We start from the raw sequence: 26,852 nt of genomic DNA on the forward strand, positions 1-26,852 counted from the left end.
GGTGGTATGTAGATGAGAGGGGTGGGTGGTATGTAGATGAGAGGGGTGCGGAGTGTATGGGGGTGGGTGGTATGTAGATGAGAGGGGCGCGGAGTGTATGGGGGTGGGTGGTATGTAGATGAGAGGGGTGCGGAGTGTATGGGGGTGGGTGGTATGTAGATGAGAGGGGTGGGTGGTATGTAGATGAGAGGGGTGCGGAGTGTATGAGGGTGGGTGGTATGTAGATGAGAGGGGTGGGTGGTATGTAGATGAGAGGGGTGCGGAGTGTATGGGGGTGGGTGGTATGTAGATGAGAGGGGTGCGGAGTGTATGGGGGTGGGTGGTATGTAGATGAGAGGGGTGGGTGGTATGTAGATGAGAGTGGTGCGGAGTGTATGGGTGGTATGTAGATGAGAGGGTGCGGAGTGTATGGGGGTGGGTGGTATGTAGATGAGAGGGGTGGGTGGTATGTATATGAGAGGGGTGCGGAGTGTATGGGGGTGGGTGGTATGTAGATGAGAGGGTGCGGAGTGTATGGGGGTGGGTGGTATGTAGATGAGAGGGGTGTAGAGTGTATGGGGGTGGGTGGTATGTAGATGAGAGGGGTGCGAAGTGTATGGGGGTGGGTGGTATGTAGATGAGAGGGGTGCAGTGTGTATGGGGGTGGGTGGTATGTAGATGAGAGGGGTGCGGTGTGTATGGGGGTGGTGGTATGTAGATAAGAGGGGTGCGGAGTGTATGGAGGTGGGTGGTATGTAGATGAGAGGGGTGCGGAGTGTATGGAGGTGGGTGGTATGTAGATGAGAGGGGTGCGGAGTGTATGGGGTGGGTGTTATGTAGATGAGAGGGGTGCGGAGTGCATGGGGTGGGTGGTATGTAGATGAGAGGGGTGTTGATTGTATGGGGGTGGGTGGTATGTAGATGAGAGGGGTGTGGAGTGTATGGGGGTGGGTGCTATGCAGATGAGAGGGGTGCGGAGTGTATGGGGGTGGGTGGTATGTAGATGAGAGGGGTGCGGAATGTATGGGGGTGGGTGGTATGTAGATGAGAGGGGTGCGGAATGTATGGGGGTGGGTAGTATGTAGATGAGAGGGGTGTGGAATGTATGGGGGTGGGTGGTATGTAGATGAGAGGGGTGTGGAATGTATGGGGGTGGGTGGTATGTAGATGAGAGGGGTGGGTGGTATGTAGATGAGAGGGGTATGGAATGTATGGGGTGGGTGGTATGTAGATGAGAGGGGTGTGGAATGTATGGGGGTGGGTGGTATGTAGATGAGAGGGGTGGGTGGTATGTAGATGAGAGGGGTGCGGAATGTATGGGGGTGGGTGGTATGTAGATGAGAGGGATGTGGAATGTATGGGGGTGGGTGGTATGTAGATGAGAGGGGTGTGGAATGTATGGGGTGGGTGGTATGTAGATGAGAGGGGTGGGTGGTATGTAGATGAGAGGGGTGCGGAGTGTATGGGGGTGGGTGGTATGTAGATGAGAGGGGTGGGTGGTATGTAGATGAGAGGGGTGCGGAATGTATGGGGGTGGGTGGTATGTAGATGAGAGGGGTGTGGAATGTATGGGGGTGGGTGGTATGTAGATGAGAGGGGTGGGTGGTATGTAGATGAGAGGGGTGCGGAGTGTATGGGGGTGGGTGGTATGTAGATGAGAGGGGCGCGGAGTGTATGGGGGTGGGTGGTATGTAGATGAGAGGGGTGCGGAGTGTATGGGGGTGGGTGGTATGTAGATGAGAGGGGTGGGTGGTATGTAGATGAGAGGGGTGCGGAGTGTATGGGGGTGGGTGGTATGTAGATGAGAGGGGTGGGTGGTATGTAGATGAGAGGGGTGCGGAGTGTATGGGGGTGGGTGGTATGTAGATGAGAGGGGTGCGGAGTGTATTGGGGTGGGTGGTATGTAGATGAGAGGGGTGGGTGGTATGTAGATGAGAGGGGTGCGGAGTGTATGGGGGTGGGTGGTATGTAGATGAGAGGGTGCGGAGTGTATGGGGGTGGGTGGTATGTAGATGAGAGGGGTGGGTGGTATGTAGATGAGAGGGGTGCGGAGTGTATGGAGGTGGGTGGTATGTAGATGAGAGGGGTGCGGAGTGTATGGGGTGGGTGGTATGTAGATGAGAGGGGTGCGGAGTGTATGGGGTGGGTGGTATGTAGATGAGAGGGGTGTTGAGTGTATGGGGGTGGGTGGTATGTAGATGAGAGGGGTGTGGAGTGTATGGGGGTGGGTGGTATGCAGATGAGAGGGGTGCGGAGTGTATGGGGGTGGGTGGTATGTAGATGAGAGGGGTGCGGAATGTATGGGGGTGGGTGGTATGTAGATGAGAGGGGTGTGGAATGTATGGGGGTGGGTGGTATGTAGATGAGAGGGGTGTGAAATGTATGGGGGTGGGTGGTATGTAGATGAGAGGGGTGGGTGGTATGTAGATGAGAGGGGTGAGGAGTGTATGGGGGTGGGTGGTATGTAGATGAGAGGGGTGTGGAATGTATGGGGTGGGTGGTATGTAGATGAGAGGGGTGGGTGGTATGTAGATGAGAGGTGTGCGGAGTGTATGGGGGTGGGTGGTATGTAGATGAGAGGGGTGGGTGGTATGTAGATGAGAGGGGTGCGGAATGTATGGGGGTGGGTGGTATGTAGATGAGAGGGGTGGGTGGTATGTAGATGAGAGGGGTGCGGAGTGTATGGGGGTGGGTGGTATGTAGATGAGAGGGGTGGGTGGTATGTAGATGAGAGGGGTGCGGAATGTATGGGGGTGGGTGGTATGTAGATGAGAGGGGTGCGGAGTGTATGGGGGTGGGTGGTATGTAGATGAGAGGGGTGTGGAATGTATGGGGGTGGGTGGTATGTAGATGAGATGGGTGGGTGGTATGTAGATGAGAGGGGTGAGGAGTGTATGGGGGTGGGTGGTATGTAGATGAGAGGGGTGTGGAATGTATGGGGTGGGTGGTATGTAGATGAGAGGGGTGGGTGGTATGTAGATGAGAGGGGTGCGGAGTGTATGGGGGTGGGTGGTATGTAGATGAGAGGGGTGGGTGGTATGTAGATGAGAGGGGTGCGGAATGTATGGGGGTGGGTGGTATGTAGATGAGAGGGGTGCGGAGTGTATGGGGGTGGGTGGTATGTAGATGAGAGGGGTGTGGAATGTATGGGGGTGGGTGGTATGTAGATGAGAGGGGTGGGTGGTATGTAGATGAGAGGGGTGCGGAGTGTATGGGGGTGGGTGGTATGTAGATGAGAGGGGTGGGTGGTATGTAGATGAGAGGGGTGCGGAGTGTATGGAGTGAGTGGTATGTAGATGAGAGGGGTGCGGAGTGTATGAGATGGGTGGTATGTAGATGAGAGGGGTGCGGAATGTATGGGGGTGGGTGGTTTGTAGATGAGAGGGGTGGGTGGTATGTAGATGAGAGGGGTGCGGAGTGTATGGGGGTGGGTGGTATGTAGATGAGAGGGGTGAGGAGTGTATAGGGGTGGGTGGTATGTAGATGAGAGGGGTGAGGAGTGTATAGGGGTGGGTGGTATGTAGATGATAGGGGCGAGTGGTATGTAGATGAGAGGTGTGCAGAGTGTATGGGGTGGGTGGTATGTAGACGAGAGGGGTGCAGAGAGTATGGGGGTGGGTGGTATGCAGATGAGAGGGGTGCGGAGTGTATAGGGGTGGGTGGTATGTAGATGATAGGGGTGAGTGGTATGTAGATGAGAGGGGTGCAGAGTGTATGAGATGGGTGGTATGTAGATGAGAGGGGTGCGGAATGTATGGGGGTGGGTGGTATGTAGATGAGAGGGGTGCGGAGTGTATGGGGGTGGGTGGTATGTAGATGAGAGGGGTGAGGAGTGTATAGGGGTGGGTGGTATGTAGATGAGAGGGGTGTGGAATGTATGGGGGTGGGTGGTATGTAGATGATAGGGGTGAGGAGTGTATGAGATGGGTGGTATGTAGATGAGAGGGGTGCGGAATGTATAGGGTGGGTGGTATGTAGATGATAGGGGTGAGTGGTATGTAGATGAGAGGTGTGCGGAGTGTATGGGGGTGGTATGTAGATGAGAGGTGTGCGGAGTGTATAGGGTGGGTGGTATGTAGATGATAAAAAAACGAGTCAAATCACATTTAAATTGACTGGTGGTTGCAATTGCTGGCATACTGCTATTGAGAAAATAAAATAAAGAAAAAAAATGGTGTCCCCCAAGTCCATGGGTTTTACAGGGGAACCCCACGACAAATGTTTTAAAAAAAAAAACAGCCCCAAAATCCATACCAGACCTTTATCCGAGCATGCAGCATGGCAGGTCAGGAAAAGGGGGGGATGAGCGAGCACCACCCCCCTCCTGAACCATACCAGGCCACTTGCCCTCAACATGGGGGGTGCTTTGGGACAAGGTTGTTTGGCGCTCCCCACCTCAAAGCACCTTTGCCACATGTTGATCTGGACAAGGGCCTCTTCCCAAGAACCCTGGGCTGTGATTGTGAGGGTCTGTTGGCAGGGGGCTAATCAGAATCTGGAAGCCCCCTTTAACAAGGGGACCCCCAGATCCTGGCACCCCCATGTGAATAAGTATTGGGTACATAGTAACACTACCCATTCACCAAAAAAGAGTCAAAAAGAAATAAAAACACACACAGTTTTTGATAAAGAGCCTTCATATGTTGAGGGCATGTGGCCTGGTATGGCTAAGGAGGAAGGGGGGACGCTGGCTAGTCATAGGATGTTATCAACTGGCCCAACTGAAAGAGGAAGAGGAGCAGAGGAGATAGAGCTGTTGGTGACACTGAAGGTGCAATGAGATATATAGGAGGAGATCTAGGAAAGGGCAGAGTCGTGGAGCCCAAGGGAATGGAGTTTTTTGAGGAGGAACGGGTGGTCAAATGCAGCGGAAAGGTCTAAAAGTACGAGTATGGGATACTGGTCATTGGACAAGTCATTCAAGAAGCTTGGAGGCAAACTAGAAGATTGGTCTTAAGTTATTCAAACAGGTGGGGTTTAGTGAGGCACACAGTAGCCAACTATAGTGTCTGACCGCCTGCATTTAGGTAGACGTGACATTGGTGACAGGAGCCATAATTATTATGGTGCCATATAATTGATTAGACCATACTACATGGACCTGTCAAGAGAAGAAGAAAGAACAGAGACCACTGGTCTTCACCCACCCGAGTCACCATTGTGTCATGGTCAGGGGTCAGGCTAGGAGACCATTATTGACCAGGGCAGAAGGCTAAAAGAAAATCTCATGGCTGTCTTAGAGGAAGATAGATCCTGATGAAGGCCAGATGCTTACATGGATGGTTACAGCACTACTGAGATGGAGACATTGCCCTTCTTCTCTCCCTCTACTGAGATACTGATGTTATGCTTCACCATTCTCCTCCATCAGGGGGAGAGCTAAAGCCATGCAAGCCCATAGACTTCTGTGCAAAGATTTGAGAATCCTGGGAGTTGTAGTTTGAGATGACAGCCACGTACACACGCTCGGTTTTCTCGGCAAGAACCAGCAAGAAAACTGAGATTGTGTATGAGGCTTTCAGAAAACTGCCCAAAATCTCGATGAGAAAAATAGAGAACCTGCTCTCTATATTCTCGTCGTGATTCTCGGCAGTGTTTTCCTGCTGAAAAACCTGAGAGTGTGTATACTTACCTGTCGCCGTGGAAACCCACGCATGCTCAAAATAACTTTGACGCATGCGCAGTAGCTTCCTAGGCATAGGTAGGGTGTAGCAAGATGGCGGCGACGCCATCGAATGTGACGAGCTCATGCTCGTCAATGACGTCACTGCATTCGTTCCATTCAAAAGAACGGCGGTTCTTTTGAGTGGAGTGTCTGTACACTCAGCCGGAAAGATATTCTTGCCAAGAATCTCGTCAGGAAAAACAACGTTTTTTCCTGACGAGATTCTGGCCTGTGTGTACAGGACTTTACCCCCATGACACACTGGAGCACAGAGGAGGAGTGAAGCTGCCTGTGACGATATTGGTATGATATCCCCGTCAACGTTCCCTTCTTCCCATAAATGAAATCACAGCAGCATCCATACATGAGCCAAGGCTTAATGCTGGTATAACACAGAGTTTTAATCGTAAGAAACCAGAGCTTATATGTGGTTACAACTGTTACAATGACAAATCTCCGCCCCCCCTCACACAGTGGGGGGTCTTCAATACAGCTCCTTTGAAATAAAGATATTTCTTTGAACTACTCAGTATCTAGCCGGTTCGGCACCGCATATAGAGAGATAATTATCACAAGGAAGCAATCAGCATAATTAACATGAGCCACTTATCTAATCACAGTAACCAGTAAACACAGGGCTAGAACAATTAACATTTGAAACAGGGCTAGCTGCAGAAGAGTAAATACAATTAACAGCCTTAAACAAGCAGGGAGGATTAAACTGAAGCATATAGGTAAAAAGTCCATCACAATGGCCCCCCTTCTTCTCCCTGCTCTGGCAAACCCGGTTGGACCTTTCCTGGTCCAGTAGGGTTGACGGGTTCAGAGCTTTTAGTCCGAGGTTAACTCCGTTTGGCGTGACAATCCATCAGCATTTCCGTTTTGCTTGCCTGGGCGGTAATGAATCGTAAAGTCATAGGGCTGTAAGGCCAAGCTCCAGCGTAGCAAACGTGCGTTGTCCCCTGAAACCCGGTTAAGCCACACCAAGGGGTTGTGATCGGTGATGAGAGTGAAAGCCCGGCCATAAAGGTAAGGTGTGAGCTTTTTGAGTGCCCATACCAAGGCCAAACACTCTTTTTCAATGGTGGCGTAACTGACCTCCCTTGGCAACAGCTTCCGACTCAGGTATGCCACCGGGTGCTCTCCTCCATCCTCCCCGATCTGGCTTAGTACTGCCCCCAGTCCAAACATTGAAGCATCTGTGTGGACAATAAATCTTTGGTTAGGATCTGGGGTAACCAACACCGGAGCATTAACCAGAGCAGTCTTTAGGGTTTGGAAAGCCACCTCGCATTCCGGGGACCACAGGACTTGTCGGGTAGCTTCTTTTTGGTCAAGTCAGTCAGGGGTTTGGCCAGGGCGCTATAGTCGGGTACAAAGCGTCTGTAATAGCCGGCTGTGCCCAAGAAAGCCATGACTTGTGTCTTGGTGTGGGGAGTGGGCCAATTGGCAACGGCCTCGATCTTGGCCGGCTCCGGCCGTTGCTTACCACATCCTACTCGGTGGCCCAAATATTGTACCTCTGCCATACCCAAATGACATTTGTCGGGTTTCAGGGTCAGCCCGGCCCCCTTGATCCTATCCAATACTACCCCTACGTGCTCTAGGTGCGCTTCCCATGTATCGCTGTAGATGGCGATGTCATCCAGATAAGTGCATGCAAAGCTCTGGAGACCCCCAAGTAACTGATCCACCATCCGTTGGAAGGTGGCCGGGGCGTTCTTCATCCCGAACGGCATAACCCGGAATTGGTATAGGCCGAACGGGGTGATGAAGGCCGACTTGAGTCTGGCATCTTCTGCTAGAGGAATCTGCCAATATCCCTTGCATAGGTCTATTGTGGTCAGATACTTCCCTGCAGAGATACGGTCAAGCAGCTCATCCATCCGTGGCATCGGATAGGCGTCCGTAACTGTCTTGTCGTTGAGGCGCCGGTAATCTACACAGAAGCGGGTTGTCCCATCCTTCTTTGGCACTAAGACTACCGGCGAGGCCCAAGGACTTTCTGAGGGTTCGATTACGCCTAGCCGAAGCATCTCATCTATCTCCTTCCGCATTCCTTCCCGGACTGCTTCGGGGATACGGTAAGGAGGCTGTCTCAGGGGTGTCTGTCCTGGAGTCTCCACCTTGTGTACGGCTAGGCGTGTGTATCCAGGCTCCTGAGAGAATGTGGCCTGTTTTTCTTCTAGTAAGCGGCCAGCTTGAGCCCGCTCTTGCGGCTCCAGCTGTTCACCTAGCTGGACTTTCTCTATCTGGGTCATCCCTTTGCTACTGCCCAATAGGTCAGGAAGGGGTAGGGTCTCTGTGTCTTCTCCTGCTGGTGCACAGATAGCGGCTACCTCCTCTGCCCGTTCCTGATAGGCCTTGAGCATGTTGATGTGAAAGGTTCGTTTCACATCTTCATCCTCGCAACTGGCTATCGTGTAGGTAGTGTCGCATATCTGTCCTATAACTTTATAGGGGCCCTGCCAGGCAGCCTGGAGCTTGTCTGTTCGGACCGGCCTTAATACCATGACCTTTTGGCCTATCTGAAAGCTCCGGTGCCTAGCCCGTCGGTCATACCATACCTTCTGGCGCTGTTGGGCCGCCTGGAGGTTCTCTCGCACTGTCTGGGCTAATTCCTCCATGTGATCCCTCAGCTCCAGGACATAAGGTACAACCGGGGTCCCCTCAATTTCTGTTTGCCCCTCCCAGTGATCCTTGATGAGATCTAAGGGCCCCCTCACCCGCCTCCCATAGAGAAGTTCGAAGGGTGAGAATCCGGTCGATTCCTGCGGTACCTCTCGGTAGGCAAAGAGAAGGTGCGGCAGGAATCGCTCCCAATCCTTGTACGCCCCTGTGAACGATTTCAACATTTGCTTTAGCGTTCCATTGAAGCGCTCGCACAGGCCGTTAGTCTGGGGGTGGTATGGGGAGCTAGTCAGGGATTTAACTCCACAGGTTTTCCATATCTGCTGGGTTACCTCGGCCGTGAATTGGGTACCTTGGTCGGACAGAACCTCCTTGGGAAAGCCTACTCGGGAAAATACTTTAACTAGGGCCTCTGCTACAGTCTCAGCCTGTATGTTAGAGAGAGCTACCGCTTCGGGGTAACGGGTGGCGTAGTCTACTATGGTGAGTATATACCGCTTGCCGGAACGGCTAGGTTGGGCCAGGGGCCCTATAATGTCCACGGCTACCCTTGTGAACGGTTCTTCAATAATGGGCATGGAAACTAGTTTAGCCTTTGGGTGGTCTCCCTTTTTACCTATACGTTGGCATACCTCGCACGTTTGACAATACGCCCTGACGTCGTCGGATACCCCAGGCCAGAAAAAGTTCTGGGTTATCCGATACCCTGTCTTGCGTATTCCCAAATGGCCTGCCAAGGGTACGTCGTGCCCAATCCTCAATAACTCCTGCCGGTACTTCCGGGGAACTACCAGCTGGCGTTTTTGCTTAGGCCCTGGGGCATTACCCCGGGTCTCGGTGAGCCTGTACAAGCGGCCTTCCTCCCAGATAAATTGCTCCTTCTCTAACCCCCCTTGGCCCCTCCTGGCTTTCTCTCTATACTTTCTGAGGGAAGGGTCTCCGGTCACCTCCCGCCCAAAGTCCTCTGGGGTGTCCCAGGGTAGGGGTTCCACAGTCAAGGGTAGGTTGGGTTGGCTTACCTGGGTCTCAGTAGGAAGCGGATGGCTCTCGGCAGCGCGACTTTGTGCTCTGGTGGTTACTGCGTGGGCCTCCTGAGCGGTGGTAGAGGCGAACGCCGAAGTCAGGGGCCCAATGTCGTTGCCCAAGATGACTTCAGAAGGTAAGTCTTTCATGACGCCCACATGAACATCGCCAGCTCCCGCACCCCAGTCCAGGTGTACCTGTGCAGTAGGAATACGGTATACTGCCCCCCCTGCCACTTTCACAGCAATTGATTTCCCCGGTTTCTCTGATGCAGTAATAAGGTGTCTTTGTACCAACGTGATGGTCGCCCCACTGTCTCTTAATCCTCGGGCGGTTTTTCCGTTAACCATGACCAGCTGACAATGGTGTTTCCGGTTGTCCGTAATAACAGATTGTACCGTGAGGGCTTTGTAAAGGGGGCCCAATGGTTCTTCCTGACCCAGCTCCTGGGGATCCCAAGCCGAGTCTACACAATGGGCTGCTGCTGGTGGGCAGTACCCAGGTTGAGACCAATTTGACCTGGTGTTGTCGTTCATGGGGCAATTTTGCTTGAAGTGACCGAGCTGTTTGCACCGGAAGCAGCGTTGTTCGTTGTCCTCCTGGCGTGGATAGCGAGGGCTAGATGTCATCGGTCTGTTAGGAGGTTGGTATCTAGCGGCTGGTGGGTGTGAGGGCGCCGTTGGTCGTGGAGGTTGTACCCGTGGTGTGACCTGGTTTGTCTTGCGAGTATCCGCATATTCATCCGCCAACTTCGCGGCCTCTGGTAGAGTCATGGGCCTGCGATCTCTCACCCAATCTTTGACATCCGTCTGGATGTGATTGTAAAATTGCTCCAGGAGCATTAGTTGCAAAATGTCCTCTGCGGTGGTGGCCTGGCTGCTGTTAACCCAGTTAGAGGCCGACAGGGACAACTGGCATGCCCATTCTGCGTAAGAGTCTTTCGTGGTTTTGCGTGAGTCCCTGAACTTCTGTCGGTGGGACTCTGGGGTTACTGCATAACGAGCCAGGAGCGCTTCTTTAACCCTGGCGTAGCTATGGATATCCTGATCTGGCACGGTCCGGAAAGCATCAGAAGCTTTGCCTGACAGTTTGCCTGACAATATTGAAACCCACTCTCTTCTAGCTATTCGGTGCAGGTTACATTGTCGCTCAAAATCCGCCAGGTAGTTATCAATCTCACAGTCCTTTTCATCAAAAGCTTTAAAAGCGCTAAACGGAATCTTCCTTGTGTCTGCTGTGCTGTACTCACTGTTCGGAGAAGGTGCGGCTGCTTGTTGGACTGCTGCCAGTTTTAACTGTAGCTCTGCGTCTCTTATTTGTTTATCCTTCTGTAGTTCTGCGTCTCTTATTTCTTTAGCCTTCTGTAGTTCTGCGTCTCGTATTTGTTTATCCTTCTGTAGTTCTGCGTCTCTTATTTCTTTAGCCTTCTGTAGTTCTGCGTTTACTAACATGTCCATCACTTTCAACACCACATCTGGCGTTGGGTTCGGGCCGAACCACGCTAGCTTCTCTCTCATTAGCTTGTTGGTTGGTGACTCCTCCTGAATCACTGGTGTCTCCATCTCTTGTACCGCTGGCGTTGCTGCAATCACGTTCTCCTGGTCTAGCTCCATTAATTCTGCTATGATGACCCGCTTGGTTTTGTTGCTAGCAATCCTTCCACGAACTTCCAGTAGTTCTTTCAGTGTATTTCTTTTAAGCAGGGTGTAGCAGCCTTCCATTCACTGTTCCCAGTGTCTGCTTGGAATCCGGGTGTAAAGGAGAGTAGAAGGGAAGATCCCGCTGCTGCCAACCAATTTGTGACGATATTGGTATGATATCCCCGTCAACGTTCCCTTCTTCCCATAAAAGAAATCACAGAAGCATCCATACATGAGCCAAGGCTTAATGCTGGTATAACACAGAGTTTTAATCGTAAGAAACCAGAGCTTATATGTGGTTACAACTGTTACAATGACAAATCTCCGCCCCCCCTCACACAGTGGGGGGTCTTCAATACAGCTCCTTTGAAATAAAGATATTTCTTTGAACTACTCAGTATCTAGCCGGTTCGGCACCGCATATAGAGAGATAATTATCACAAGGAAGCAATCAGCATAATTAACATGAGCCACTTATCTAATCACAGTAACCAGTAAACACAGGGCTAGAACAATTAACATTTGAAACAGGGCTAGCTGCAGAAGAGTAAATACAATTAACAGCCTTAAACAAGCAGGGAGGATTAAACTGAAGCATATAGGTAAAAAGTCCATCACACTGCCTTTCTGAGACTGCTCAGGTAGGTTCTTCCTCCTGGTATAGAGGGAGTTAGAGAAAGGGCCAGTGGCGGCTGGTGCTCAATATACTGGGGGGCAAACTAACACCAAACCCCCCCATGCCTCCAAAAGAGGGACGTGAATGCAGTGATTGAACCCCAACCCACCTACAGAAGCAGGATGGGAATGCATCGATTGACCCCCCCCCCCAAGCGGGAGATTGATGGGACGGTGACGATCAGGGCATTACCTTTGGAATCAAGGGAAATTAAAAGCCAGGCCATTGATTCTCCTCCTGGGTGAACAGGAAGTGTGTCCTGAGACCCGATTGGCCAGGGAGTCTTAGGACTATGTGGCCAATCGGGTCACAGAATTTTTTTCCTGATTGGCTAGGAGGAGAATCAGGAAGACAATAGCGAATATTGATTTGCTATTGTCACACAACTGGGTGGGCTCAGGGCGTAGTGCTCTGTGCCCCAAGCCCATCCCTTTTTAAAGCCAATTAGAGCCTTAGGCTCCAATCATGTGCTTAACAAAAAAACATTAAAATCCATGCCCCCAGCACCCCACACGTAGATTAGGGGGGCGGACACATGGATAGGGAGTGCGGCACCTGTGCACCCTGCATGAGCCAACGCCACTGGAAAGAGCACCACTATCTGGATTTTAACCCACAAGTGGGAGAGGATACCAGCAGAGATGGGTCTGGCCGTGAGGACACCAGGGGGTAGTGCAGCACCGCCCACATCACAGCACCTGCACTGCTGCTACAGGGAGACTTGAGCATCCAGTCACCTTCTGCGTCCCACCTCTGATCACCAGAGGCTTTCAGGGGAGAGACTGGGGGGCCCTCCCTCTTCTTCAGCAAGAGCCCACCACAGCCCCCAGGAACTGGTGATTGGGTTATTCACCCATTGCTAGCAGGGTCTGAGCTACTGAGAGCAGGACAACAAGTGTACCCAATCTGTACTGCACCCATACTTCACCCCATACCACACGTATTCCAAACCTAGACTGCACCTATACCAACCCTATATCGCATTATATGGAACCTTTACCAAATCTGAACAACATCTACCTTGCACCTGAGCTGAGACTATGCAGGTTAACTGGGTCTGTCGTTAAAGGGGTTGTAAAGGTACATTTTTCCCCCTAAATATCTTCCTTTACCTCAGTGCAGTCCTCCTTCACTTACCTCATCCTTTCATTTTGCTTTTAAATGTCCTTATTTCTTCTGAGAAATCCTCACTTCCTGTTCTTCTGTCTGTAACTCCACACAGTAATGCAAGGATTTCTCCCTGGTGTGGAGAAAGCCTCCTGAGGGGGGAGGGTAATGGCGTCTGTAATGGCGTCTGTAACGCCATTACTGTGTGGTGTTACAGACAGAAGAACAGGAAGTGAGGATTTCTCTGAAGAAATAAGGACATTTAAAAGCAAAATGGAAGGATGAGGTAAGTGAAGGAGGACTGCACTAAGGTAAAGGAAGCTATTTAGGATTTTTTTTTTACCTTTACAAACCCTTTAAGTTCAAAGATGCTCTTAAAGGGCCCCAACGATATCCAGCAGAATAAAATCTCAAAGGATTGCCCCGCCTGTAATAATTTTTCTCCAAGCCTCCTTTTATTACCCTGGCCTCTCCCTCTACCACCATTCTTTTCTTTTGGACAGTGCATACCCAGCCAGTCTAGGACTAGCATCGCCACCATTAATACGCTCTAGCAGTATAGTTCCAGCACTCGCTAGTGAGAGTGAGAGGAAGCAGGGTGCATAGGAGCGTGCAAAGGACTGGACCGGACCCCCTCCCCCAAGAGTGGCAGACCAACCCCCCATGACCGAACCCCCCATGACTAAGCGGCAAGCTTAGTCATGTACGGGGCTTAAGTGGTTAATCCATTTTGTGCTTGCCTAGTTACCAACCAGATTGGGTGAAAATATATTAAGTTTGCCTTTACTATCAGGTTTGGTGCTTGTTTTCGTTGATGTCGCACAACCCCTGGGGACCAAGTATTACTTTCAGTGTTTTCCTGTAATATTGTATGTTTTTGCACACTCAACCTAATGTGTCAGAAAAGCTGAGATTCTTGAGAAGGTCAAGTTTAGGGATGAGCCGAACACCCCCCTGTTTGGTTCGCACCAGAACCTGCGAACACACCAAACGTTCGTGTGAACTTTAGAACCCCGATAAAGTCTATGGGACTCAAATATTTGAAATCTAAAGTGCTAATTTTAAAGGCTAATATGCAAGTTATTGCCCTAAAAAGTTTTTTGGGGACCTGGGTCCTGTTCCTGGAAACATGTATCAATGCAAAAAAAAGATTTAAAAACTGCATTTTTTTCGGGAACAGTGAATTTAATAATGCTTAAAGTGAAACAATAAAAGTGAAATACTCCTTTAAATTTCGTACCTGGGGGTTGTATAGTATGCCTGTGAAATAGTGCATGTTTCCCGTACTTAGAACTGTCTCTGCATAAAATGTAATTTCTGAAAGAAAAAAAGTCATTTAAAACTGACTCGCGGCTATAATGAATTGTCAGCTCCTGGCAATTCAGTGAGAATTGATTCATAAAAAAAAAAGCGTGGGGTCCCCCCAAATTCAATTACCAGGCCCTTCAGGTCTGGTATGGATATTAAGGGGAACCCCGCTGTCAATTTAAAAAAAAATGATGAGGTGTTCCACCCAAATATTAATTTCAGACCCTTCAGGTCTGGTGTGGATTTTAAGGGGAACTCCACCCCAAATGAGGGGGGACAGAGTGTGGCCCCCCTCTCCTGAACCGTACCAGGCCACATGCCCTCAACATGGGGAGGATGTCCCCATGTTGATGGGGAAAAGGGCCTCATCCCCACAACCCTGACTGGTGGTTCTGGCGGTCTGCGGGCAGGGGGCGTATCAGAATCTGGAAGACTCCTTTAACAAAGGGGACCCCCAGATCCTGCCCCCCATGTGAATTGGTAATGGGGTACATTGTACCCCTACCATTTCACGAAGGAAGTGTAAATAGTGGTAAAAAACACACACCGTGGAAAAAAGTCCTTTATTAATAACAAATAAAATAAAAAATCCAGCGGTGGTAATCCACTCTCGATCCCCACTCCAACGTTGTCGGTATCCAGCGATGAGTGATCTCCTCTCCAGTCCAGCGATGAGAAGATCTTCCGGGATCCAGAGCGCAGCATCGCCAAAGCTGTGACATTTCTTATATTGGTGAGGCGGGGCCACCCGTCACGTGACCCCGCCCCCTCTGATGCAAGAGGGAAACCTGGGCTTCCCCAGTGACGTAGCAGAGGGTGCTTTAGAGGGGGACAGGGTCACGTGACTGGTGGCCCCACCTCACCAATATAAGAAATGTCACAGCTTCAGCAGCGTCATTCGCCGGGCGGTGTCCGGTGGAGACAGGCGGCCGGCGATGCTGCGCTCTGGATCCCGGATTATCTTCTCATCGCTGGACCGGAGAGGAGATCACCCGTCACTGGATACCGACAACGTTGGAGCGGGGAGCCGGACCGAGAGTGGATTACCATCGCTGGATTTTACTTATTTTTTTTAATAAAAGACTTGACTTGTCCCCCCCTCTTTTCTGTGGCCGGCCAGGTTACGTGCTCGGATAGGGGGTCTGGTGTGGATTTTTGGGGGAACTCCACGCCATTTTTTTTTATTTGGAGTGGAGTTCCCCTTAAAATCCACACCTGACCTGAAGGGCCTGGAATGGATATTTGGGGGGAACCCCACGTAATTTTTTTTTAAATTGACAGCGGGGTTCCCCTTAATATCCATACCAGACCTGAAGGGCCTGGTAATTGAATTTGGGGGCCCCCCACGCTTTTTTTTTTTATGAATGAATTCGCTCTGAATTGCCGGGAGCCGACAATTCATTATAGCCGCGAGTCGGTTTAAATTACTTTTTTTGTTTCAGAAATTACACTTTGTGCAGAGACAGTTCTAAGTACGGGAAACATGTGCTACTTTACATGCTTACTTTACACTCCCCCTAGGTACAAAATTTAAAGGAATATTACACTTTTATTGTTTTACTGTAAGCATTATTAAATTCACTGCTCCTGAAAAAACTTCAGTTTTTAAAACTTTTTTTGCATTGATACATGTCCCCTGGGGCAGGACCCGGGTCCCCAAACACTTTTTAGGACAATAACTTGCATATTAGCCTTTAAAATTAGCACTTTAGATTTCTCCCATAGACTTTAACAGGGTGTTCCGCGGCTTTTCGAATTTGCCGCGAACACCCCAAATTGTTCGTTGTTCGCCAAACAGGCAAACAGGCAATGTTCGAGTCGAACTCGAAGCTCATCCCTAGTCAAGACAGAGAACAGAGGAGCCATCCTATCCAGAAGCAGGGGCGGATCCAGAGTCTGGTCTCGGGAGGGGCACTTGCAGAAAATTTTGCAGGCAAATTGTCGGGGCAATGGCTGGTGTTGGCGCTTCAATCATCACGGCGCCATGGTTGTTATGGTGTCAGGATGATTGAAGTGCATTATTTCTATTATTACATTGTAATAATGCAGAATCAGTGGGAGCCCCGAGTGTGTCACTTGCCACATTCCCTGCCACCAGATGTGGATTGTCACTTGCCAGTGAGGGCGGACAGTGAGTAGGGTTGCCACCTTTTCGTCAAGCCAAACCCGAACACATTAGCAGCGCACGCCAATACACATTTTATATATATATATATATATATATATAATATATATATATTTATATATATATATATTTTTCTTATTTTTTTTTGTAGTACATTAAATTCATTACCTCTGTACAAAGCAATGCACAGCTATTTTTTTTTATGCAGTATACACTGTATATATATTTTTGTGATTAAATACAATTTCTAATCATATGGAGTTAATCACAAGAGTACCCCTTTATATGAGGCCCCATACACACGAGAGGATTTATCCGCAGATACGGTCCAGCGGACCGTATCCGCGGATAAATCCTCTCGAGGATTTCAGAGGATTTCTATGCGATGGCGTGTACACACCATCGCATTGAAATCCCTGCTGAAATCCTCTGCCGATGACGTGTCGCGCCGTCGCCGCTATTATGACGCGGCGACGGGCGCGACGCTGTCATATAAGGAATTCCACGCATGCGTCAAATCATTACGACGCGTGCGGGGAATCCCTTTGGACGGATGGATCCGGTAAGTCTGTACAGACGAGCGGATCCATCCGTTGGAATGGATTCCAGCAGATGGATTTGTTGAGCATGTCAGCAAATATCCATCTGCTGGAAATCCATCCCAGGGGAGATTTATCTGCGGATAGATATCCGACGGAGTGTACACACCATAGGATCTATCCGCAGAAACCCATTTGATGGGATTTATCTGCGGATAGATTCTATGGAGTTGCCCATTACATCTGAATGCACAGGGTTCTGCAGAAGAGGAGTGCAGAGGGTATGAGGGGGGCAGTATGTACAGGAGAGGAGTGCGGAGGGTATAATGGGGACAGTTTGTATTGAAGAGGAGTTGGGAAGGTATGAGGGGGGCAGTATGTACAGGAGAGGAGTGCGGAGGGTATGATGGGGACAGTTTGTATTGAAGAGGAGTTGGGAAGGTATGAGGGGGGCAGTATGTACAGGAGAGGAGTGCGGAGGGTATAATGGGGACAGTTTGTATTGAAGAGGAGTTGGGAAGGTATGAGGGGGGCAGTATGTACAGGAGAGGAGTGCGGAGGGTATGATGGGGACAGTATGTATTGAAGAGCAGTTGGGAAGGTATGAGGGGGGCAGTATGTACAGGAGAGGAGTGCGGAGGGGAAAATGACGCAGTATGTACAGGAGAGGAGTGTGGAGGGGAAAATGACGCAGTATGTACATGACTTTAGTACAACAGATGTCCTACTCCACTTAACTTACCACCTTCCCAAAAACCTTAGTATCCCCCCAACCTCTGCCCATTAAATTGAGACCACACCATTGCTTGTTGGGGAAAAATAGGCCGTAGCAGCCTGATTTATTAAACATAATAGATTTTAACACAAACTAAGCAAGAACATCTGCTAACTTAAACTACCTGAAGTTGGTCCCCGCAGGCAAAGCCTCTATCCTTCCGTAAACTATATATATATATATAAACATATATATATATGCCCTTTTTGATGCACTCCGGTCTTCGGATTCCTCTGCAGGCCTCAAGCCGAACAGGCTCAAAGGCGTCTCACGACCGTAGTGCTCCATACTCCATTCTTCCAGCTAACCTCCGTTAACTGGCATCACCCTCATCATCGCCTGTCACCGACAGGTCATTAATTCCATTCTCAAAGTCTATTCCTTACCCGCAGGGACCAACCAACGCTGCCACGACAACCCATTTCTGAACCTGTAACAGAAATATAAAAAACAAACACAAACACACAAATCACACATACTACAACCCCCCATGATGCTCTACCAATACCATAAGGGGTGGGTGGGCGGGAACTTTCCTCCGCGCTGTGTTGCCGGGAGGGCGGGAACCAACCCTTAAATAAACTCCCCTCCCCGCCCCCCGGGTACTGACAGCCAACCATTGTTTTGCTGTCCCCTGTGACGTCAGTCATGCCAGCCCTCCACCGAGTCCACTGCGTTCCCCTGCTCTGGGCTTTTCTTGACTTTAGTACAACAGATGTCCTACTCCACTTAACTTACCACCTTCCCAAAAACCTTAGTATCCCCCCAACCTCTGCCCATTAAATTGAGACCACACCATTGCTTGTTGGGGAAAAATAGGCCGTAGCAGCCTGATTTATTAAACATAATAGATTTTAACACAAACTAAGCAAGAACATCTGCTAACTTAAACTACCTGAAGTTGGTCCCCGCAGGCAAAGCCTCTATCCTTCCGTAAACTATATATATATATATATAAACATATATATATATGCCCTTTTTGATGCACTCCGGTCTTCGGATTCCTCTGCAGGCCTCAAGCCGAACAGGCTCAAAGGCGTCTCACGACCGTAGTGCTCCATACTCCATTCTTCCAGCTAACCTCCGTTAACTGGCATCACCCTCATCATCGCCTGTCACCGACAGGTCATTAATTCCATTCTCAAAGTCTATTCCTTACCCGCAGGGACCAACCAACGCCACCAGCACCCAAAGGTAAAACCTTACCCTTGGGTGCCCCTCCACACCCTAATGGCCCTCTGGATCCCATCCTGTAACCCCAACACCCACATGTCGATCCCAACTGGGCTAAGGTGGACCCCGTCTCCTCGCAGATACCTCCAGGTCTCTTCCTCTAATTCCATGTGGCGTACCACCAACCCCCCGTTCCTCACCACAAACTTGCCCACATCCCTATTGATTTTTCTCCGGGCCCTGTTGATTCCCGCTACAGACCTAGCCATACGCCATGCCGTCCGAGCCACGATGTCGGACCACACAACGATCATATCCGGAAAGGCCATCCGAAGTCTCAAGATATCAAACTTGATATCCCGAGTGATGTCCATCATTGCCCTGACCCCTAGGTCGTTGCCCCCCACGTGCAAGAGTAAGACGTCGGGGGGCCTGTCCAGCCGCGCAAAACGATGCACTTCCAGGACCACCCTGCCCCAGAGCATTCCCGGAATCCCTAACCAGTGCACGCTTGCCTCTTCCCTCGGGAAACCCAACTGCCGACCGCTATGTCTAAGCTCAGCCCGTTTTGCCCCCCAAAAGACATAAGAATGTCCCATTATCCATACTAGTGCCGGGGTCCCACCTGAAAGAAAAAAGACAATTGCACCGGGTAATCCACCGCATAACCCAGCAACACTCAAAACAATAACACACGTACCCCAGACTCCCTCCCCACCCCCACTTGACGTGACCGTCCTATACATCCAATAGGTGGGGACGGACATAACTTTGAAACCTCCTCGATTCCCATCTGCCTATACGCTGTATGGCTTCCATACCCAATCCCCAACGGGCCGCCTCTGAGGCCGCCCCTATCCTAAAGGAGTGGGAAGAAAAACCCTTGCCATCCAACCCCATGGCCAACAAACACTTCCTAAAAACAGCCCCGAACTGATATTTTGACAACGGCAACCCATCCCTATGTACCAGAAACGACCCCGTCGCCTCAGGCCGTTCGGCCCCGAAGGCCCGTACCGCCTGAACCGGACATAAAGGAGAAACCCGTAATCGGAAATACCTGTATGGACTTGCCCCGTCCCCCCTGGTCCGTCTTTGACTTCCGCAGCCAAATAGATACCCTGTCCTGCCCACAAGCCACATCTTGAGAGCCCAAGCCCCCTTGACATTTGGTAGACGGGCTGACCAGCTCACTGATCCTGAAAGCCCCGAAGAAAGCTAACGTGAAGGCCGCCCTGAACAGCAAAAACTCATATTCAGAAGAACAAATGGCCGGCAATTTTTCCAGCATTCCTTCCAGTAGTGCAAACGACACGGGGCGCCTGGAGTCCCTTGTCGTTCCTGCCTTTCTATAACCTCTCAGCGCCTGCCGCACCCAGAAGTCCTTCGTAAAGTCCTGACAACCCCGCAATTTAAAAAGGAACGCAAGACCTGCCATCTTTTTGTTCAGCGTGGCCACCGACGTGCCATCCTCCATGTTCCTAGCCACGAAGTACAACACCAGCCATCGTGTCTCCGACCCGAACGGGTCCACAGCCACCATTCTCGCCAAAGCCTCCCATTCCAACCACACCTTGCTGTACGCCCCCCAAGTGGCCTCACTCACCGACCTCCTGAGCCATTTTGATATCACGCCAATGCAACCCTCCACAGCCAATCCGGACAAGGCTCTCCGTGTCGTTCCGCCTCCGGGGCCAACTCTCGGAACCTGTCCCACTGAAATCGAGACAGCGCGTCAGCAATGACATTCTCAACCCCGGGCAGATGAACTGCATGGACAAAAATATTCAACTGTAGGCACCGTAGAACCAGATGCTGCAACACCCGAACCACCGGCGGTGACGAAGCCGATACCCTGTTAATGACCTGAACCACTCCCAGGTTATCCCCATGGAACCTGACCTTCCGATCCCTGAACTCCGAGCCCCACAACTCAACCGCCAGTACCACTGGAAATAATTCCAATAGCACCAAATTCTTAGTGAAACCCGCGTCCACCCAGTCTTGCGGCCAAGGACCCGCACACCACTTGCCTTGAAAGAATGCCCCAAAGCCTGTGGCGCCCGCAGCGTCCGTGTACAGCTCCAAGTCAAAGTTACTGACCGGGCCCGCCATCCACAGTGCCCGGCCGTTGAATGACTCCAAAAAGGAGTGCCACACCCTCAGATCCTCCCTAAGAACCCTGCCGAGCGTGACAAAGTGGTTAGGGGAACTCACGCCCGCGGTCGCCGCCGACAGCCGTCGGCTAAACACCCGCCCCATGGGCAAAATACGGCACGCGAAATTAAGCTTGCCGAGCAACGACTGTAGCGCTCTCAGCTTCACTTTCCTGACCCCCAGCATGCCCCTGATTTCTGCTTTCATCGCCTCAAGTTTGTCCTCCGGCAGGCGGCATTCCATTGCCATGGAATCCAATGTTATGCCCAGGAAAGTCATCTCCGTGCTTGGGCCCTCCGTCTTCTCGGGAGACAGGGGGACCCCGAAGCGCTCCGCCATGTGTTCCAGCGTTGCCAGCAGAATCGCCGCGATCCGTGACGCCGCCGGTCCAACGCACAGGAAGTCATCCAGATAGTGGATGATGGAACTCACCCCGGACACGTCCCTAACCACCCATTCCAAGAATGAGCTGAACATCTCGAACAGTGCGCAAGAAATGGAACACCCCATGGGCAAGCACTTGTCCACATAAAACTGCCCCCCCCAATGACACCCCAACAGCCGGAAGCTGTCCGGGTGCACTGGCAATAAGCGGAACACCGCTTCAATGTCCGATTTTGCCATCAAGGACCCCCGCCCATAATGTCGCACCCAATGGACAGCCGCATCGAATGACGTGTAGCTCACTGTGCACGCCTCCTGGTCTATAGCGTCATTAACCGACCCCCCTTTTGGGAAGGAGAGGTGGTGTATCAGCCTAAACTTGTTGAGTTCCTTTTTGGGCACCACCCCCAGCGGAGAAACCACCAGATCACCCCAGGGTGCCACCGAAAAAGGACCTCCCATGCGCCCCAGAGCTACCTCCTTCCGCAGCTTCTCTGAAACCACTTCTGGATGTAGGAGCGCAGACCGCAAGTTGCGCGGGACCGGGGGTACCACCCCCAGTGCGCACGGTATTTGAAAACCCTCTGAGAAACCCCTTTCCAGTGCCCGAGCCGCCCCCCTGTCCGGATACCTACCGAGAAACGGCCGCATCCTTTCCACCATCACCGGCGTCGTCCCTCTTGTTCGCAAAATCTCCGGAACGTCCCTTACCCTGTTTGAAGCACTTGGACAACGGGTGGGAGCCTCCGCAACCAGAGCACTCGTGTTTGTATCTGCAGGTGCCTCCGAATTTGCAAGTGCCGGAGCTAAACTGCCAACACACCCCTTTTGCCCGACCGGCCGGTTGTCCAAGGGAAGATGGACCCCCGGCCCCCCCTTGAAAGGACTGCCCCGGAACCCTCGCCGCCGTCATCAAACACAGCCAAAGGTTCATATCCTTTTGATTCCAGCGCAGGTCCTGCCGCACCGCCATCCGTTGCCGGAATTGTTCATCGTATCGCAGCCAAGCGGATCCTCCGTAGATCCTGTGTGCCTCCCCTATCGCATTCTGATATATGAAGAGCCCTGAGCAGCATTCCGGCTTTTTCTCCCCTATCACACACGCTAGGATGCTGAAAGCCTGCAGCCAATTGGTAAACGTCCGTGGAATCAAGCGATACCTGCGCCGTTCCTCCTCCTCCTTCTTGGATTCGTCCGGCTTCCCCCTGTCCAGGTTGAACTTCTCTAATGGGAGTAACGCGAAAATCTCCACATACTCACCCTTCCATATCTTCTCCCGGACCTCTGCCTTCAAATGTGTCCCAAGGCGACGCGTCATAGCATAAGTACACCTCACATTTCGCCGCGTCAGCGAGGCGGATTATTTCCTGTCGCGCCGCCTCACTTGCCACCGCCCCTTTTTCCCCTGTTGCTGCCGCCGGAGCCGCAGCTGCTCCCGAACCCCCGCTCACCGCGGGGGCGGATGCCACCACCGGCCCAGCCGTCACAACCGCCGGCAGAGTGTTAGGCGTAGCGACCACCCCTCCCCCCAACGGAACCGCAGGGGGGACCCAAGCCGCGACCGGGCCCGCAGTCGCCCCATCTGAGCCCTCAAATCTACCCACTAACTCTTTTATGCCTGCCAAAAAACCTGCAAAACCACCCCCCCCAGGGACCCCCCCCCGCCCGGTCTCACAGTCTGAGAGCCCCCTGCCCGTGTATCCGCCCCCACCGAGCTGACACCCCCCCCCCCGCTGCCCCCAGTAGCCATCACACCCCTCCCCACAGTATAAGGCAAAGATAAAATTGACTTACCGGGCTGCCTAGGTGATGACCCACCAGCCGATCGTCCCGTCTCCACCGCCGCTGCCACCGTCCTGGATGGTTGGTCGTCCTCCGAATCCGTCAGCTCCCCTTCCGACCGTAGCGTGGATGGATCCTCTTCCTCTGCTGATTGCACCCCAGGGGAAGGATCCCTGGCTGCCGTGGGCCTGGCGTCCGCCTGGTCACTCCTCCGCGCGCCAGACCCGTTCACCGATTTCTGCGCCGCTTTCCGTGGGCCTGGGGGGGTCTCCCCAGCCCTGCTGCCCCCAACTAGGTCGCCGGTGGTCCCCTCCCCCTCCGTCCGCACCGCGGCAAGGCTGTGGGCCGAGGAAATGGAAAGCCCAGCAGCCGGGCCTCTAGGTCTCCCCCGCTGAGGCGCCGCACCCCCCACGGTGGAGCGGGGGGCGGGGCCCGCCGAATCCTGTTCCGTGCGCTGCGCGGGCCCAGGTGCTGCTCCAGGGCTGGCCGACCGGCCTGCTGCCATGCCACGGCCCCGATAGGGATTCCTCCCGTTCCCCCCCCTCGTGGGCAATGCTGCGCGCTTGGCGGGGGGGCCCGGAGGGGCCCGCGAACGGGGACTCCCCTGTTTTCTTTGGGCCCTGGGGGATGTGTCCGGGGAAAAGCGCTCCGGCGGGCGAGAACGCCGGGCGCGTCCTGTGTCCCTCCCCCCGCGTCCTCAATAGCTGCCGACCTACCGAAAATAGGCCGCAGCTGGTCCCGAAGCCACTCCGGGCCGTGCGCCGACGCCTCCGCCTGCAGCTGAGCTAACATGAGCTCCACTTCAGACATCCTGCACTGAACTTTCCTCCGCGCTGTGTTGCCGGGAGGGCGGGAACCAACCCTTAAATAAACTCCCCTCCCCGCCCCCCGGGTACTGACAGCCAACCATTGTTTTGCTGTCCCCTGTGACGTCAGTCATGCCAGCCCTCCACCGAGTCCACTGCGTTCCCCTGCTCTGGGCTTTTCTGGAGAGGAGTGTGGAGGGGAAAATGACGCAGTATGTACAGGAGAGGAGTGTGGAGGGGAAAATGACGCAGTATGTACAGGAGAGGAGTGTGGAGGGTATGATGGGGACAGTATGTACAGGAGAGGAGTGTGGAGTGTATGACAGGGGCAGTATGTACAGGAGAGGAGTGCGGAGGGTATGATGGGTGCAGTTAGTACAGAAGAAGAGGAGTTTGGAAGGTATGATGGGTGCAGTTAGTACAGAAGAGGAGTGCTAAGGGTATGATGGGTGCAGTTAGTACAGAAGAGGAGTGTGGAGGGTACGATGGGCACAGTTAGTACAGGAGAGGAGTTTGGAGGGTATGGCGGACTGGCAGTGGCATAATGGGGAGGGATGTCTTGTGGTGTCTATGGGGTAATCAGGGAGTGATGTTGAGAAGAAAAGGGAAGGAAAGTGACCATGGAATGATGTCCCTCAGCTGGAGGTGGGGGGGGGGGGGTAGGAAGCAGATCGGAGTGGTGTCTGTATGAAGTGGTCTGGGGGGTGATGCAAGATGGGGGCTGAGAAGTGGTCAGATAGCGATGTATATAATAATAATAATAAAAAAATAAAAATAAAATCATCCATTAAAGACATTTACAACAATAAATCATACAACAGTACTACTAGATGTAAGTACAGATCTATGTAATCCAGCCCCTAGCACTCTGTATGCCCAGATAATGTGAAGGTAAAGATATGATCATTCATATAACCCTGTAGTATCCAGGTTCTGAGTCTGTACAATCAGAGGTGTGAACTCACCACATATATACAGGTTACATGAATGGCTATAAATGACTCCACATATCTAGTCTGAACAATTGGATTGGAGGATGTTTGCACAGACTGTTCATGTTTAGAAGTGATCTGTCACATGTGGTCGGGCTGCAGAGAGCTCCGCCCCCCAAGAGCTACAGTGAGCTCCGCCCCCCAGGTCTCTCAACACACCGCGCTGGTGATTGGAGGGGGGGGGGGGTTGAGTCAGAGATAACAAGGACCCCGCACAGCACGAGACTGGAGGGAGGGGGGGACAGAAATGAGCTTTGAATCCTGAACACACACCGCAGGCACAGTGTATTCTTTGCAATGCTGCTGTTTCACAGTGAAAGGTGTGCTGATGCCTGGTCTCCCCTGTCTGGATGGTCTGCCCCTGTTCTGGGCTGAATCATGTGCCCGGGTTACGACCCACCTCCTCCTCCGCGCCTGCTATGAATGATAGTGCGACGCCGCCGCGTAACTACACAGATGTGACACACAGTCACAGACGAGTCTCTCTCTCTCTCTCTCTCTCGGCAGCGGCGCCGCTGATTAGCTGATGTGAGAGTCTGAGAGAGACTCGGGACAGCGGCAGCCAGCCGCAGAGCAAGCAGTGAACCCCCCCCCCCCCCCCCAAAAAATAAAAATAAATTATTTATTTATTTTTTTTAAACAGCAAGCGAGTGTGACTGTGACATGATTGTCTCGGGGGGGGGGGCAATTGTCCTGTTGCCCCCCCCCCTGGATCCGCCGTTGTCCAGAAGCTCCTACGGGGTAGCGCTACACTGACATGGGGTTCAACCATCCTAAATTAATGCATATCCATTGATTTGCAGCAGTAATGTGTTTTGTGTTTTTCTTTGTTTTCCAGACTTGGAGGGTAAAGTTTTCATCTTCCCCATAGAAGGCAGCGCAGATCATGTCATTCTGAAACCTACAATTACAAAGCCGTTGCAGAAAGTCAGCGTCTGTCTAAATTCCTACAGTGATCTTTCACGTCCTTACAGTCTCTTCTCTCTCGCTACTACAGAAAGTAAAAATGCTTTTGTATTCTTCTCAAACTCTCCAAATCTCTATTCTGTAACTGTAAATGTACAACAAGTCAATATTAGGACAGACTCGGATTCCTTGAACTGGAGACACATCTGTGTGACCTGGGACTCCGACACTGGAGTGGTCCAACTTTGGGTCAATGGAAAGCTCTACCCCAGAAAAGTCTTATCAAAAGGGTTTTCTATCGATGGTGAAACCAGCATTGTTCTGGGACAGACTCATAATAATAATAATTATGGGGGGAAATTTGCTTCGTCTATGTCATTTGTTGGAGAAATAAGTGACGTCCACATGTGGGATTTTGTCCTGACTCCAAGAGACATCCAGAAAGTCATCTCTGGTGACCGCTATGGAAATGTCATTAGTTGGAAGTCTCTAGTCTATGAAATGAAAGGAGAAGTTCTTCTTCAGCCCAAACTTCAATGCAAGTCCGGGGGGTCCGTCAGCTCAGTATGTACACCGTGTTATTAGTGTATGTACAGGCAAGATTTGTTTTGCTTTTGAATAAAGTAGGAAAAGGTTAAAATCAACATTGTGTTATTATTCTTGCTTATATCCTACAGGGGAGATGTCCTTCCTGTCTTGGAGAAGCAATGGGAAATGAGAAGAAATTTCCACAAAGTCACAAAAACATTGGTCCTTATTGGAAGATTTCCTCTCACCTTTTGCTCTCATGGCAATTTTAAATCATGGGCCACCAGGACCAACACAAAGCATGAATCTCCCCAGCAGAGACACAGACAGCCAAGAAAACTTGGTAGAGGGCATAGGCGTGCACAGGGGGTGCGCCAGATGTGCCTGGGCACACCCTAATCACTGTGTGTGGTGCTGATCCCCCCCCTATTGCCTGGACTTTCCCAATGTTGTGCCTCCTCGCAGTGCTGCTGGCTTCCATCCTTTCTTTTCCCCCAGCTCCTGCGGGGGGGGGGGGGGGATGTTTCAGAATGGAAAGTGGGGGAAAGTGGTAGTAAATATGTAATTTACCATCCCCTTCCCTTTCTCAAAGAACACAGTGAACACACTCACTCACTACGTTCCTTCAAAACTGAAGCCTAGTAAACTAACAGAGC

At 51.6% G+C, this 26,852-nt stretch overlaps 1 protein-coding gene across 1 annotated transcript in view; it reads left to right on the forward strand.

The window, feature by feature from the left end:
* Positions 1 to 26,312, forward strand: part of LOC120933827 (C-reactive protein-like) — a 34,452-nt gene extending 8,140 nt beyond the window's left edge. Inside the window, exon 3 of the mRNA XM_040347226.1 lies at positions 25,601 to 26,312. Within this exon, the coding sequence (XP_040203160.1) occupies positions 25,601 to 26,253 (653 nt within the window). The 3' untranslated portion in view covers positions 26,254 to 26,312. The remainder of the gene's footprint in view (positions 1 to 25,600) is intronic.
* Positions 26,313 to 26,852: the final 540 nt, after the last annotated feature.

The sequence above is a fragment of the Rana temporaria genome, chromosome 3 (genome assembly GCF_905171775.1).
Source record: "Rana temporaria chromosome 3, aRanTem1.1, whole genome shotgun sequence".
Lineage (NCBI taxonomy): Eukaryota > Metazoa > Chordata > Amphibia > Anura > Ranidae > Rana > Rana temporaria.